The sequence below is a fragment of the Myodes glareolus genome, chromosome 6 (assembly GCF_982192425.1).
Source record: "Myodes glareolus chromosome 6, mMyoGla1.1, whole genome shotgun sequence".
Lineage (NCBI taxonomy): Eukaryota > Metazoa > Chordata > Mammalia > Rodentia > Cricetidae > Myodes > Myodes glareolus.
In genome coordinates this window covers 118,370,826-118,384,765 of record NC_142031.1, presented here as the reverse complement: position 1 = coordinate 118,384,765, position 13,940 = coordinate 118,370,826, and the positions used below count along the sequence as shown (strand labels likewise).

The following is a 13,940-nucleotide window of genomic DNA, read 5'->3' as shown; positions in this document are numbered from 1 at the left end:
TCCTTCTTTGTCTCTCCACTCCTTTTCCTTTCCTTATCATCCTTGGGAGAATTTCTTGGGAACTGCTAGCCCATTACTTTCCTTATGGAATGTTCCTCACAGGATTTTCTTCAAGAAGCTTAAACACTCTGGTATTGAGCCAACTGGAAAGTGCTAACAAAATTAAAATCCATGCTTCCTACTAGAAATGGATGTCTGGGATCATTAAGATGTCTTTCTTAGTATTTAAAAGCACTTGCTATGCATTTATGCAGAACTGATCTTAAATCTCAAAAAACCATGGAAAAAAAGTTTAGGCTTGGCTGTGCCTTCCTGTAACCCCAGCATTGTATTGTTGACAATGGATCCCTGGTGTTCACTTGCTAGCCATCCTAGTCTAAACATCAATGAAATTGATTGAGATTCCATGAGAGGCCCATCTCAAGACACTAAGGTGGAGAACAATAGAGGAAAATGCCCAATGTTTTTCTCTGGCCTTACATATACACACGCAGCATCTGAATCTACATACTCACATGCATACACCAGAAACACACACACACACACACAGAAAGAAAGAAAGAAATGGAAGCCATGTGTCTTTCTGAGTCTGTCATGTTTTCTCTTTATACAGAACTTAATTAAAATTATATGTGATGTGTATGTGCATGTGTATTTATAAGTTTGTACATGTTTGTCATAGCTCATGATACTAGAAAGGGCATCTTGGGAGGGAAGGAAGAGATTGTAAAGAAATGGGGACACAGAGAGAATAATAGAATACATATAATAACAACTATTATATGTATTGATAATGAATAGGAATTATTATATGTATTACATATAATAATGAGGAGGAGAAGGGTTACTAACTCAGGGGATGACAGAACAGGGTGGACAGTGGGTACAAGGGCAGTAAATGAATGGGAACAAAATATGGCAGATGTATGAAGACATAATGATGAAGTCAATTACTCTGTTTGCTAACCTAAACTATTAAGTTTTAAAAAAGAAATGACAGTTATAAGAAAGATTTCTACAAGTCCTTAATTCTTTCTAAGTGTTGCTTGTATTGGTTAAAGAATAAAGAAATTGCCTTGGCCTGATAGGGGCAAAACTTAGGTAGGTGGGGAAGATGGAACTGAATTCTGAGAGGAAGAAAGCAGAGTCAGGCAGTGCTGGCTACCCCCTCCCGCCTGCCATCCCAGCTCCCATCCAGGTACGAATTCCTATATTTCTCCCTTCCCCCTGGGGCCATAAAATTTCCCCAGCTCAGCTGCCTTGCAAGCTGGGCCTGGGCTGCAGGCACATCCCGGTTGGAGGCAGTTGCTGGGTCTTAAAGGCCTCTCTGAGGACAGGTGGACCAGGGGCCAGCTCAGCCACATTCCTGACCAGCAGGGGCCCTGACTTCTAGCAGAGGGCCATCTGAGGGGTGAGTTTCCTTTGGGCTGGGGCAGGGTCCCGGTGAGGAGGAGCTTGGGCGTTCCCCGACCCCATAGACGCCCAGGTCGCCCTGCAGTGCTGGCTACCCCCTCCCGCCTGCCATCCCAGCTCCCATCCAGGTACGAATTCCTATATTTCTCCCTTCCCCCTGGGGCCATAAAATTTGCCCAGCTCAGCTGCCTTGCGAGCTGGGCCTGCATTGTAAGCAGATCCCGGAAAGAGGGAGTGCCTGTGCTTCAATAGCCTGCCTGAGGAAAGGTGGGCATTCTGTCAATGAAGTCCCTGCCCAAGAAGGGAACCTGACCCGGTAACAGAAGTTCCAATAGAGAACATTTGAAGTAAGAGATGGGCAGACGCCAAGGCAGGACCTCATCCAACAATCTGAAAAACAACATGAAAACACCAGATCCCAAGGACCCTACAACAGAAGGACTTGAACACCTTAACCCAGAAGAAGTGGAAAAAAGTGCCATTATGAAAGTAATAGAGTCCCTTAAACAGGATATGAATAACTCCCTTAAAGAACTGGATGAGAAATATAACAAAAAGTTTGAAGAAATGAGTATAGAATTAGATGAGAAATATAACAAAAAGTTTGAAGAAATAAGTAAATCCGTGAATGAGACCCTGAGAAACCAAGAAAAAACAATCAAACAAGTAAAGGAAACAGTCCAAGAATTGAAAACTGAAATGGAGGCAAGGAAGAAAACACAAACCGAGAACCGACTGGATATGGAAAACCTAGGTAAATGAACGGAGACTACAGAATCAAGCATAACCAATAGAATACAAGAGATAGAAGAAAGAATCTCAGATTCTGAAGATACCATAGAGAAAATAAATGCTCTGGTCAAAGAAAACGGCAAATCCAACAAATTCTCTTCACAAAACATTCAGGAAATATGGGACACAATAAAAAAACCAAATCTGAGAAGAATAGGGATTGAAGAAGGAGAAGAACTGCAGATCAAAGGACCAGAAAATATATTCAACAAAATTATAGAAGAAAACTTTCCCAACCTAAAGAACGATATTCCTATGAAGGTTCAAGAAGCATACAGAACACCGAATAGACTGGATCAGAAAAAAACATCCCCTCGCCATATAATAATCAAAACACAAAACATAAATATTAAAGAAAAAATTTTAAGAGCTGCAAAGGAAAAAGGTCAAGTAACTTATAAAGGTAAACCTATCAGGCTTACACCGGATTTCTCTATGGAAACCATGAAAGCCAGAAGATCCTGGATAGAGGTACTGCAGAAACTAAGAGACCATGGATGCAAACCCAGACTACTATACCCAGCCAAGCTATTGTTCACTATCAACGGAGAAAACAAAATATTCCAGGATAAAAACAAATTTAAACAATACGTAGCTACTAATCCAGCCTTACAGAGAATATTAGAAGGAAAATCACTACCGAAGGAATCCAACATTCCCAACACGGCCTACAATAACTCGAACATCTAGCGACCATTCACAAGCACAAATCAAAGAAGAAAAACACATACACTCTACTACCTAAAAAAAAAAAAATGACCGGAGTCAACAACCACTGGTCATTAATATCACTTAATATCAATGGACTCAATTCACCTATAAAGAGGCACAGACTTAGAGATTGGATACGAAAACAGGATCCAACATTCTGCTGTTTACAAGAAACACACCTCAACCACAAAGACAGACACCTACTCAGAGTAAAGGGTTGGGAAAAGGTTTTCCAAGCAAATGGACCTAAGAAACAAGCGGGTGTGGCCATTCTAATATCTAACAAAATCGACTTCAAACTAAAATCAATCAGAAGAAATGGAGATGGACATTTCATACTCATAACTGGAACAATTAATCAGGAGGAAGTCTCAATCCTGAATATCTATGCTCCTAATATAAAGGCACCCACATATGTAAAAGAAACTCTTCTAGAACTCAAGGCAGTCATCAAACCACACACACTAATAGTAGGAGACTTCAACACTCCTCTCTCACCAATGGACAGGTCAATCAGACAGAAACCAAACAGAGAATTGAGAGATTTATTGGAGGTATTGAATCAAATGGACTTAACAGACATCTATAGAACACTCCACCCAAATAGGAAAGAATATACCTTCTTCTCTGCAGCTCATGGAACCTTCTCAAAAATTGACCACATACTCGGTAACAAAGCAAACTTCCACAGATACAAAAAAAAATACTAGTAACTGCCTGTGTCTTGTCAGATCACCATGGACTAAAATTAGAATTCAACAACAATGCTTCCCCCAGTAAGCCAACAAACTCATGGAAGCTGAACAGTCAACTACTAAATCACCTCTGGGTCTAGGAAGAAATAAAGAAAGAAATTAAACTCTTCCTTGAATTTAATGAAAACAAAGACACAACATACTCAAACCTATGGGACACTATGAAAGCAGTGCTAAGAGGAAAGTTCATAGCACTAAGTGCCCAATTAAAGAAAGCGGAGAAAGCACACATTGGAGACTTAACAGCACACTTGAAAGATCTAGAAAAAAAAAGAAGCTGATTCACCCAGGAGGTCTAGAAGACTGGAAATAATCAAACTGAGGGCTGAAATCAACAAAATAGAAACACAGAAAACAATCCAAAGAATCAATGAATCAAAAAGCTGGTTCTTGGAGAAAATCAACAAGATTGACAAACACCTATCCAAATTAATCAAACGGCAGAGAGAGAACATGCAAATTAACAAGATCAGAAATGAAAAGGGGGACATAACCACAGACACAGAGGAAATTCAGAGAATCATTAGATCTTACTACGAAAGGTTATATGCCACAAAGTTGGAAAATGTAAAAGAAATGGACATTTTTTTAGATAAGTACCATATACCAAAGTTGAACCAAGAACAGATGAACAATCTAAATAGACCTGTTAGTCGCGAAGAATTGGAAGCTATTATCAAAAATCTCCCTACCAAAAAAAGCCCAGGACCAGATGGTTTCAATGCAGAATTCTACCAGAACTTCCAGGAAGAGCTAATACCTATACTCCTTAATGTACTCCACAATATAGAAACAGAAGAGTCATTGCCAAACTCCTTTTATGAAGCTACAGTTACCCTAATACCAAAACCACACAAAGACACCACCAAAAAAAAAATTACAGGCCAATCTCACTCATGAACATTGACGCGAAAATTCTCAATAAAATACTGGCAAACCAAATCCAAGAACACATTAGAAAAATTATCCATTATGATCAAGTAGGCTTCATCCCAGAGATGCAGGGCTGGTTCAACATACGCAAATCTATCAATGTAATCCATCATATAAATAAACTGAAAGAAAAAAACCATATGATCATCTCACTAGATGCTGAAAAAGCATTTGACAAAATTCAACACCCATTTATGATAAAGGTGTTGGAAAGACTGGGGATACAAGGATAATACCTAAATATAATAAAAGCAATATACAGCAAGCCGACAGCTAACATCAAACTGAATGGAGAGAAACTCAAAGCCTTTCCATTAAAATCAGGAATGCGACAAGGCTGTCCACTCTCTCCATACCTCTTCAATAAGGTGCTTGAAGTTCTAGCAATAGCAATAAGACAACATAAGGAGATCAAGGGGATTCGTATTGGAAAGGATGAAGTTAAACTTTCGTTATTTGCTGACGATATGATAGTTTACATAAGTGACCCCAAAAACTCTACCAAAGAACTCCTACAGCTGATAAACACCTTTAGTAACGTGGCAGGATACAAGATCAACTCCAAAAAATCAGTGGCCCTTCTATACACAAAGGATAAAGAAGCAGAGAGGGAAATCAGAGAAACATCACCTTTCATGATAGCCACAAAGAGCATAAAATATCTTGGGGTTACTCTAACCAAGGAAGTGAAAGACCTATTTGACAAGAACTTTAAGTCTTTGAAGAAAGAAATTGAGGAGGATACCAAAAAATGGAAAGACCTCCCCTGCTCTTGGATTGGGAGAATCAACATAGTAAAAATGGCAATTATACCAAAAGCAACCTATAGATTCAATGCAATCCCCATCAAAATCCCATCAAACTTCTTCACAGACCTTGAGAGAACAATAATCAAGTTTATATGGAAAAACAAAAAACCCAGGATAGCCAAAACAATCTTATACAATAAAAGAACTTCTGGAGGCATTACCATCCCTGACTTCAAACTCTATTACAGAGCAACAGTATTGAAAACAGCTTGGTATTGGCATAAGAACAGAGAAGTCGACCTATGGAATCGAATAGAAGACCCAGATATTAACCCACAAACTTATGAACACCTAATTTTCGACAAGGGAGCTAAAGGTATACAATGGAAGAAGGAAAGCATCTTTAACAAATGGTGCTGGCATAACTGGACGTCAACCTGTAAAAAAATGAAAGTAGATCCATATCTATCACCATGCACAAAAATCAAGTCCAAATGGATTAAAGACATCAACATTAATCCGACCACTTTGAACCTGTTAGAAGAGAAAGTGGGAAGTAGTCTACAAGATATAGGCACAGGAGGCCTCTTCCTAAGTAGGACCCCAGCAGCACAGACAATAAGAGAAACAATGAAAAAATGGGATCTACTGAAACTGAGAAGCTTCTGTAAAGCAAAGGACACTGTCAGTAGGGAAAAAAGGCTACCTTCTGACTGGGAGAAGATCTTCACCAACCCCTCATCAGACAAAGGTCTGATCTCCAAAATATACAAAGAACTCAAGAAACTAGACACTAAAACTCTAATTAACCCAATTAAAAAATGGGGGTACTGAACTGAACAGAGAATTCACAACAGATGAACTTCGAATGGCCAGAAGACACTTAAGGTCAAGCTCAACCTCCTTAGCGATCAGGGAAATGCAAATCAAAACCACTTTGAGATACCATCTTACACCTGTCAGAATAGCTAAAGTCAAAAACACCAATGATAGCCTATGCTGGAGAGGATGTGGGGTGAGGGAAACACTCATCCATTGTTGGTGGGAATGCAAACTCGTGCAGCCACTGTGGAAATCAGTGTGGCGGTTTCTCAGGAAACTGTAGTCAACCTCCCTCAGGACCCAGCAATTCCACTCTTGGGAATATACCCTAGAGATTCCCTAACATACTACAAAAGCATTTGTTCTACTATGTTCATAGCAGCACTATTTGTAATAGCCAGAACCTGGAAACAGCCTAGGTGCCCCTCAATAGAAGAATGGTTAAAAAAGGAGTGGAACATATACACATTAGAGTTTTACTCAGCGGTAAAAAACAATGACATCTTGAATTTAGGATGCAAATGGATGGAAATAGAAAACGCTTTACTGAGTGAGGTAAGCCAGACCCAAAAAGAGGAACATGGTATGTATTCACTCATAAGTGGATTCTAACCATAATTAAAGGTCTTTGAGCCTATTATTCGTGATCCTAGAGAAGCTAAATAAGATGAACCTGATGAAGATTATTTAGCTATCCGCCAGGAGGTAGGAAATAGACAAGAGTCTCAGGTAACCTCGGGTGCATGGGGGTGGGTGGGAGGGTTGAGGGAAGGGGAGAGGGTTAGAGAGAAGGGAGTAGGGGAAGAATGGGGAAAGCTCGGTGGCCTGGGATGGGGGGTGTAGGGAGGAAGGATGAATATGGGATCAGGGAAGAATATATTTCAACTAAGGCAGTCATTTTATGGTTTACAGGAGACTTGCTTATATATGGGATCCCAGGTCCAAGGAGAGATCCCCCAGATTGTTCTCTGGACATAGGAGATGGTGCCTGAACCAATCGTGGCCCATAACCATACTGATGTATATTTTGCTTATCACCATAGATCCTTCATCTGGCGAAGGATGGCGATACAGACGGAGACCCACATTGGAGCACCGGACTGAGCCCCCCAAGGTCCAAATGAGGAGCAGAAGGAGGAAGAACATGAAAAAGGAAATCAGGACTGCGAGGGATGCTATCACCCACTGATACAAGGGAACGGATCTAATGAGAGTTTACCAAGGCCAGTTGGACTGGGACTGAACGAGGACGTGATCTAACCAGATTCTCAGAATTTGGCCGGATTCTCTGAATGTGGCTGGCCCGAAGTCTTTCTGAAAAGCCATTGACTATGATACTGGGACTTGTTTCCTCTGCATATACTGGATTTTGGGGATCCAGTCTGTTTGGATTCTCACCTTCCTGGACCTGGAGGGAGGGGGGAGGAACTTGAACTTCCCACAGGGCAGGAAACCCTGACTGCCCTAAGGGATGATGAGGGTGGAGGAGAGGAAGTGGGGGGAGTGGGAGGGTGTTGGGAAGAGGGGCGGAAATGGAAACTTTTATAATTTAATAAAATTTACTCTCAAAAAAAAAAAAGAAAGCAGAGTCAAAGGAATGCCATGGAGATGCCAGAGACAGACATGCTGAATCTTTCCCAATAAGCCACTGCTACGTGGTGATATATAGATTAAAAGAAATGGGTTAAATCAAGACGTGATAATTAGCCAATAAGAGGGTAGAACTAATGGGCCAAGCAATGATTCAATTAATACAATTTCTGTGTGGTTATTTTGGGCTAAGCTAGCCGGGTGACCAGGATAAACAAGTGGGCCCTCTCTCCTTGCAACAGTAATGTATCCAGTAGAGTGATTCACAAGTCATAGAATGTGGTAGTGTATAAGTACTACTACCCAACTGCTGAGGTCACCAGTACTCAACACAGGACACTCTATTCCATGACCTTGCCAATACCTCTCAAAACCATAGCTGAGTCCTTGCACTGGTAACCTTGATAAATGATATTGTGGAGGTTTTTGTTTTGCTTTGAGGCAGGGTCTCCTTGTGTGGCCCTGGCTATCCTGGAATTCTCTATGTAGCCTGGGCTGGCCTTCTTAAATGCATAGAGATCTACCCATCTTTGCCTTCTGAGTACTGGCAAGTGTCACCATGTTTCACGGATATTAAGGGATTTTTAAGAGAGTCTTTATATCAGATGTCATGCTGAAATAATTGTGGGATAAAACACTCTGTCAGGTGGAATTTGGTTCAAGATAATTCAGGTTTAGGGAAAGAAGGTGTGAAGAGTGGCACTTGGTTTTGCGGAGCACGGGTAGAGAATGAATGTTGGTGGGCTGAAGTGGTGTGATAACTATAAAGTGGTCAAGCTCCATTTCTGTGTATGTGTTATAGTTTGAAATTTGAGTTTTATGGTTTGGCTTCCTCATCTACTGTCTCCCTCAGGGACAAAAAAAGGAACTAGCTGACTGTGAACCCAAACTGAACCAGACAAACCTCCCCATCTTTAAACTGCTACATCACATACACTGCACTATCAATTCTCACTAGTTCCCTGTATTTAGAAAATTCCATAATAAACTGTTTTTTAAAGAATAGAAGGAAATAGCATATACTTTACAATGCTTAGTTTATAGAATTAAGTGTGATATTTAGATACACAAACCCATATATATGACATACAATCTTATCTGATATGTAATAAATATATCAGAGATAAGGGTTTATGTAGGCTCACCTCAAAATGCAATCTTCCTGCCTCACTCTAAGATTATAGGCACGAGCCACCATGGCTGACTCTGAGTCGTGTTTTCTAAAGTACTTATTTCTTCTTTTCATTCTGTTTGTTGTATTGTTTTTTGAGACGTGGATTTGCTGTGTAGCCATGACTATCCTGGAACTCACTATGTAGACCAGGAAGACCTCAAAGTCAAAGATCTACCTGCTTTTGCCTTTTTTTTGCTTTTTTGTTAGGATTAAAGACATGTACCACCACTGCCTGGCTCTATCTTCTTTAAAATATATTTTTTTCTCTCTCTCTGCCTCCTACCCCTTACAATACATATTCACAGACACACACACACACACACACACACACACACACACACACAGAGAGAGACACAGACACAGGCACATACAGAGAGACACACAGGAACACACAGACACACACAGACACACATAGATACAAACACACGACTCTTACAGTAACAGTTCCTGTGATGTTCCTTAGGGATTGATTTATTCATGTGTCTGAATATATGTCAGGAAAGTGAGTGGTAGTAGATTTTATAGGATGGTTTTAGGTCAGAACCCTCCTACTCTTGGAAGGGAAAATCAATTTGTTAACTCTGAAAAATTAAGAAATATAAAATGTAAAGTAGAATGTTCTAGGTAGACCACAGATTTTGCATCTGAGGTGGGGCCTCAGGGAGGGAGAAAAGCCTGACCCAGGGCACCTGAGCACTGTCAACAACTGGTCATCAGACTTGGAGGGTGGGACATGAAACTAATGACAAGTGTTGATGCCTCTTGCCCTCCCGTAGAACTCTCAAAACAGAGATTTTTTTTTACCTGAGAAGGGGTCTCTATTCCTTGAAACTTAGAGCTGGTGGTTTTATCTGTTCGCCGCTCCCCGAAAAAGTAAAGACTTTCCTATGGGAAAGAGGACAACACAGGAATGGTTTAGCTGCACTCTTTGTTTTCCTAATCCAGGAATTCCTGGAGTCTGACTTCCTTAAGATGGCAGTCTCTGGGTGGTGGCTGTCCCAAAGAGCCCAGATAGAAAGCCGCATCAGGGATGTCTTTATACTGAAGACTCATAAATACATGGAAAGGCTAAAGCATCTGGCCCAACCCTTCTATTTTCCATTTTACAAACAAGGAAATTGAGTCATACACCAGTCAGTGAACCAGGTAGGTTAATTCAGGGTACCACTGAATCTGAACCTCACTCATTCAACTAGATTGGCAAGCCAGCAAGCACTTCTGCAGACCCTCCTGTGTTGAAGTTACAGGAGCACACATGCACAGTGTGTGCATGGCTTTTCACATAGGTGCTAGGAATCTGAACTCTGGTCTTCATGCTCTAGCCATGGGCTCTTCACCCACAGGTCTATCTCCCTACTCTCTCCAATGGAGCTCTCCGATTTGCTTAGGCAAGATGTCCAGTGATCTCCAGTGAGCCACCTCTCTCTAGTTCCCTACCCATCCATCATGGAGTTATGGACAGGCACATGCTACCATGTTTTTATGTGGGTGCTAAGGTTCTGAATTCAGGTCCTTATACTTGTACAGCAGGCCCTTTACCATCTCCCTAACCCTCCATTAAGTTGATTTTATCATTTCATTAATTATTGATTTGTAATTTTAAAAACACTGTCTCAGGACACCTTTTTTTTTCTTTCACCTATTTCCTTGGCTCCCAGGCATAGTCCTAGGGCAGGCATGGTATCACCCACAGCCTCCAGGGACTACAGGAAATCAGGATAAAGCACTCATTTTCAAAACCTGTGTCTCGATTATAAAACAGAAAAGGTGGTGGGATTCTGGAAGTTGTTGTGTTTATAAGTTAAAGATCCTCCTCTACAGACTATAAGAGAGATAAACAGAGTTTGTAAGTGCTAAACTCCCAGCAAGCCCCTGAAGGCAAATGACAGAATTCTGTTTCAAACTGTGAAAACAGGACAAGCAAAACAGTTCAGCAGGTAAAGGAGCTTCCTGCCAAAACTGATGACTTGAGTTTGAAGTCCAGAACCCACACAGTGAAAAAAGAGAACACAAACACACAAAAATAAATGTAAAAAGAAAAAAATGTGTTTTAAGTATCTGGAAAGAGCACAACTTGTCTCCTCAGACATTGTTAGTGAGGTCAGATATCTCCCACACATGGACTTTGCCTAAGGAGAGATATCTACTGGAGTATTGTGCTTTCCCTTAGATTTTGTGTCTCTTTGACCTCAGCCTAGTCCTGGCCCAGTGCAAGTGATAGGTCAATTACAAATTGCGCATTAAACAAGGGGGTACCAAAGCCAGATGTTTCTGAAAAACACCTCTTCTATGAGCCATGGCTCAAAGAATCATCATAACACAGTGATGCTTCAGAGTAAGTAGATTCATTCCACAGCAGAGTAGATGCCTTTTCATACCTTTGCCTTTAAAACTACTTCACTGGCAATGAGACAGGCACAAACCATGGTTCCTGTTCTTCCTAGAAAGAAAAGAAGGCTATTTAAAGAATCATTGTTCATAGTAGTGCTCAACTTAAGAACTCATTCCATAGACCTGGGAAGATGGCTTAATTCTTGAAAAGAAAAGATTCAGGATTTGAATTAAGATCATAGAAGCCATGTAAAAAGCTGTCATGTTAGTATCAACCTTGATGCCAGCACTGGGTGGAGTCAAAATTCAGAGGTCTGTTGGCCAGTGCCAGAGTAGTCAAAACAGTTGGCTAGTGAGAGACCCTGTCTCAAAAATAAGGTGGAGAGCCAGCAAAATGGCTCAGTGGATAAAGATGAAGAAGGACACTTAAAAGAAATCCCACACTAGCTCAGAATTGAGAATAATAGTGGATTATTTATTTAGGAGTATATTCACAGATCACAATCCTGCAGCCAGAAAAGAGGCCTGATGCACTCTTTACATTGGCATAAATAGTATAAGAGGCCACACCCAAGTGGGTGGGTGACTTAAAGGCTACTGGTGGTAGCCTGACAACCTAAATTCAATCCCCAGAACCACAGGGGAGAATCAATGCCCCAAAATCATCCTCTGACTTCCACACATGCACCATACATGCACACACACACACACACACACACACAGAGAGAGAGAGAGAGAGAGAGAGAGAGAGAGAGAGAGAGAGAGAGAGAGACCATAAACATTAATACAGAATACATTTTAAGAAGAAAGACAATTGAGGAAGAAACCCCAAGGTCAATTTCTGCACTAAAGCAGAAATTCTCAAAATGCATTTTGCATAAGTAAATGTGCTTGTCTGGTGCGGGAGAATTGTCTGTATTTTGTCAATCATGTTTTAAATAAACGCTGATTGGCCAGGCAGGAAGTATAGGTGGGTAAACCAGACCGGAAGTAGAGGCTGGGCGATGAGAACAGGAGTATTCTGGGAAGCAGGAAGCTCCCTCCGCCCAGACCACCGAGAAGCATGATGCAAGCTGCCCCGCTGAGAAAGGTACTGAGCCGTATGGCTAACATAGATGAGAATAATGGGTTAATATATGTTATAAGAGCTAACAAATAGCCTGAACTAATGGGCCAATCAGTTTATAATCTTATGGAGTCCTCTGTGTGATTTTCTTTGGGGCTTGCTGGTTGTGGGGTATTGGGCGGGACAGAAACCCCAACAAGTCGGCCCCCTCATGCTACAGAATGGCACCCATGTGAATAACTGCATTCACATAAAGCCTGAGACAGCTTGAGAAGTAATTCTAGTACAAAATGACAGCATTGTGTATGGTTTCTTGGTAGCAGCAATCTCTCAGACGGGCTCTACTCGCTAGAGACAAGTGCTCTCATTTAAGAGAGGCTTACTGACTCAGCTTTAGCTGCAAAATCTAGAAGCTCTTTTAAGAGGTCCTACCACCCAACACTTAAACTATGTTGATGAAAAGCTGAATGCATGCTTTTTGGTTTTCAACTGTAGCAGGAAAAAAGCTGCACTGCTTTAAAATGCTGGCTTTCAGGGCTGTCCTGCCAGGGCAAACTCTGACTCTTTCAGGCAGGCAGTCCAATTGAATGTGGTCTGTGAGCAGAATGCTGCAGCTTGCTTGCTGGCAGGGACCTTGAAACACCACAGAGTTGTGGCAATAAAAATGGCTCCAGCGGTACCTCTGCCATGAGGCTGGAAAGCTAAGAAATGAGCTGCATCTAGCCATCAAAGCCACAGCTTTAATCTTCTCCTTGAAGACTCATGTAGTCAGAAAAGGAAAGATATACAGTAAAGAGGGGGAGATTAAAAAAAACTCTCAATGGTTTATAGTGTGTTAAAATATATATGCAGGCTTAAAAAAGGTTAAAGTTCTTAAAAAAAGAAAGAGAGTACTTGGGTGTGGTGGTATATACCTTTAATCCCAACACTTGGGAGGCATAGGTAGATTGACCTCTGTGACTTCAAGGTGTGGTAGTACATGTCTTTAATCCCAAAGTTTGGGAGGCAGAGGCAGACAGACCTCTGTGAATTCAAGGACAGCCCGGTCTGCAGAGTTATTCCAGGACAAAGATATACAGAGAACCTGTCTCTAAAAGTAAAAGTAGAAATAAAAGGAATAGAGGTTAAAGTAAAGCCTCATAAAAATGGAAAATATACAGAGAATCTTGATAATGTATGCTATTATGCGCTCTTTGAATTGTTTGATGCTGAGGAAGTAGCAACAGCTGTTAAAAGGTATTTGCTTATAAATGCTGTTGAACTAATCCAGGAAAGGTATTTTGAAAATACCTTGACTTCAAAATTGAAGTCAAAAGGTATTTTACTTTGGAGAAGAGATTTTGCTTTTGTTTCCACAGAAAATAAGAGGCTGTGGATTCATTCTGAGATAAGAAAAATCTGGTTTGATCAAGGAAGACCACCTGAAAAATCTCTGGTAGGAACAGATGGCCTGGATGTCTGAGTTCTATATCCAAAACAGATTCAAGACTGCTGCCTGAGATGATCAAGACTTACAAGATACTCCAGTCAGGACTTGATTATAACTCTAAATTTTCTTTCGGTCTCCATAAGATTATCGGTGCCCCCAACCAGCTGGAAGTAGC

General features: G+C 41.0%; 1 protein-coding gene across 2 annotated transcripts in view; it reads right to left on the bottom strand.

The window, feature by feature from the left end:
- LOC125404339 (phosphatidylinositol 3,4,5-trisphosphate 3-phosphatase TPTE2-like) overlaps positions 1-13,940 on the bottom strand; it is a 122,647-nt gene that overhangs the window by 23,208 nt on the left and 85,499 nt on the right. For both annotated transcript variants that reach the window (XM_048440154.3, XM_048440155.3), the window contains exons 22-23: positions 11,318-11,379; positions 9,744-9,824 (exon numbers count right to left, since the gene is read on the bottom strand). In XM_048440154.3, coding sequence (XP_048296111.3) covers positions 9,744-9,824; positions 11,318-11,379 — 143 coding nt within the window. The remainder of the gene's footprint in view (positions 1-9,743; positions 9,825-11,317; positions 11,380-13,940) is intronic.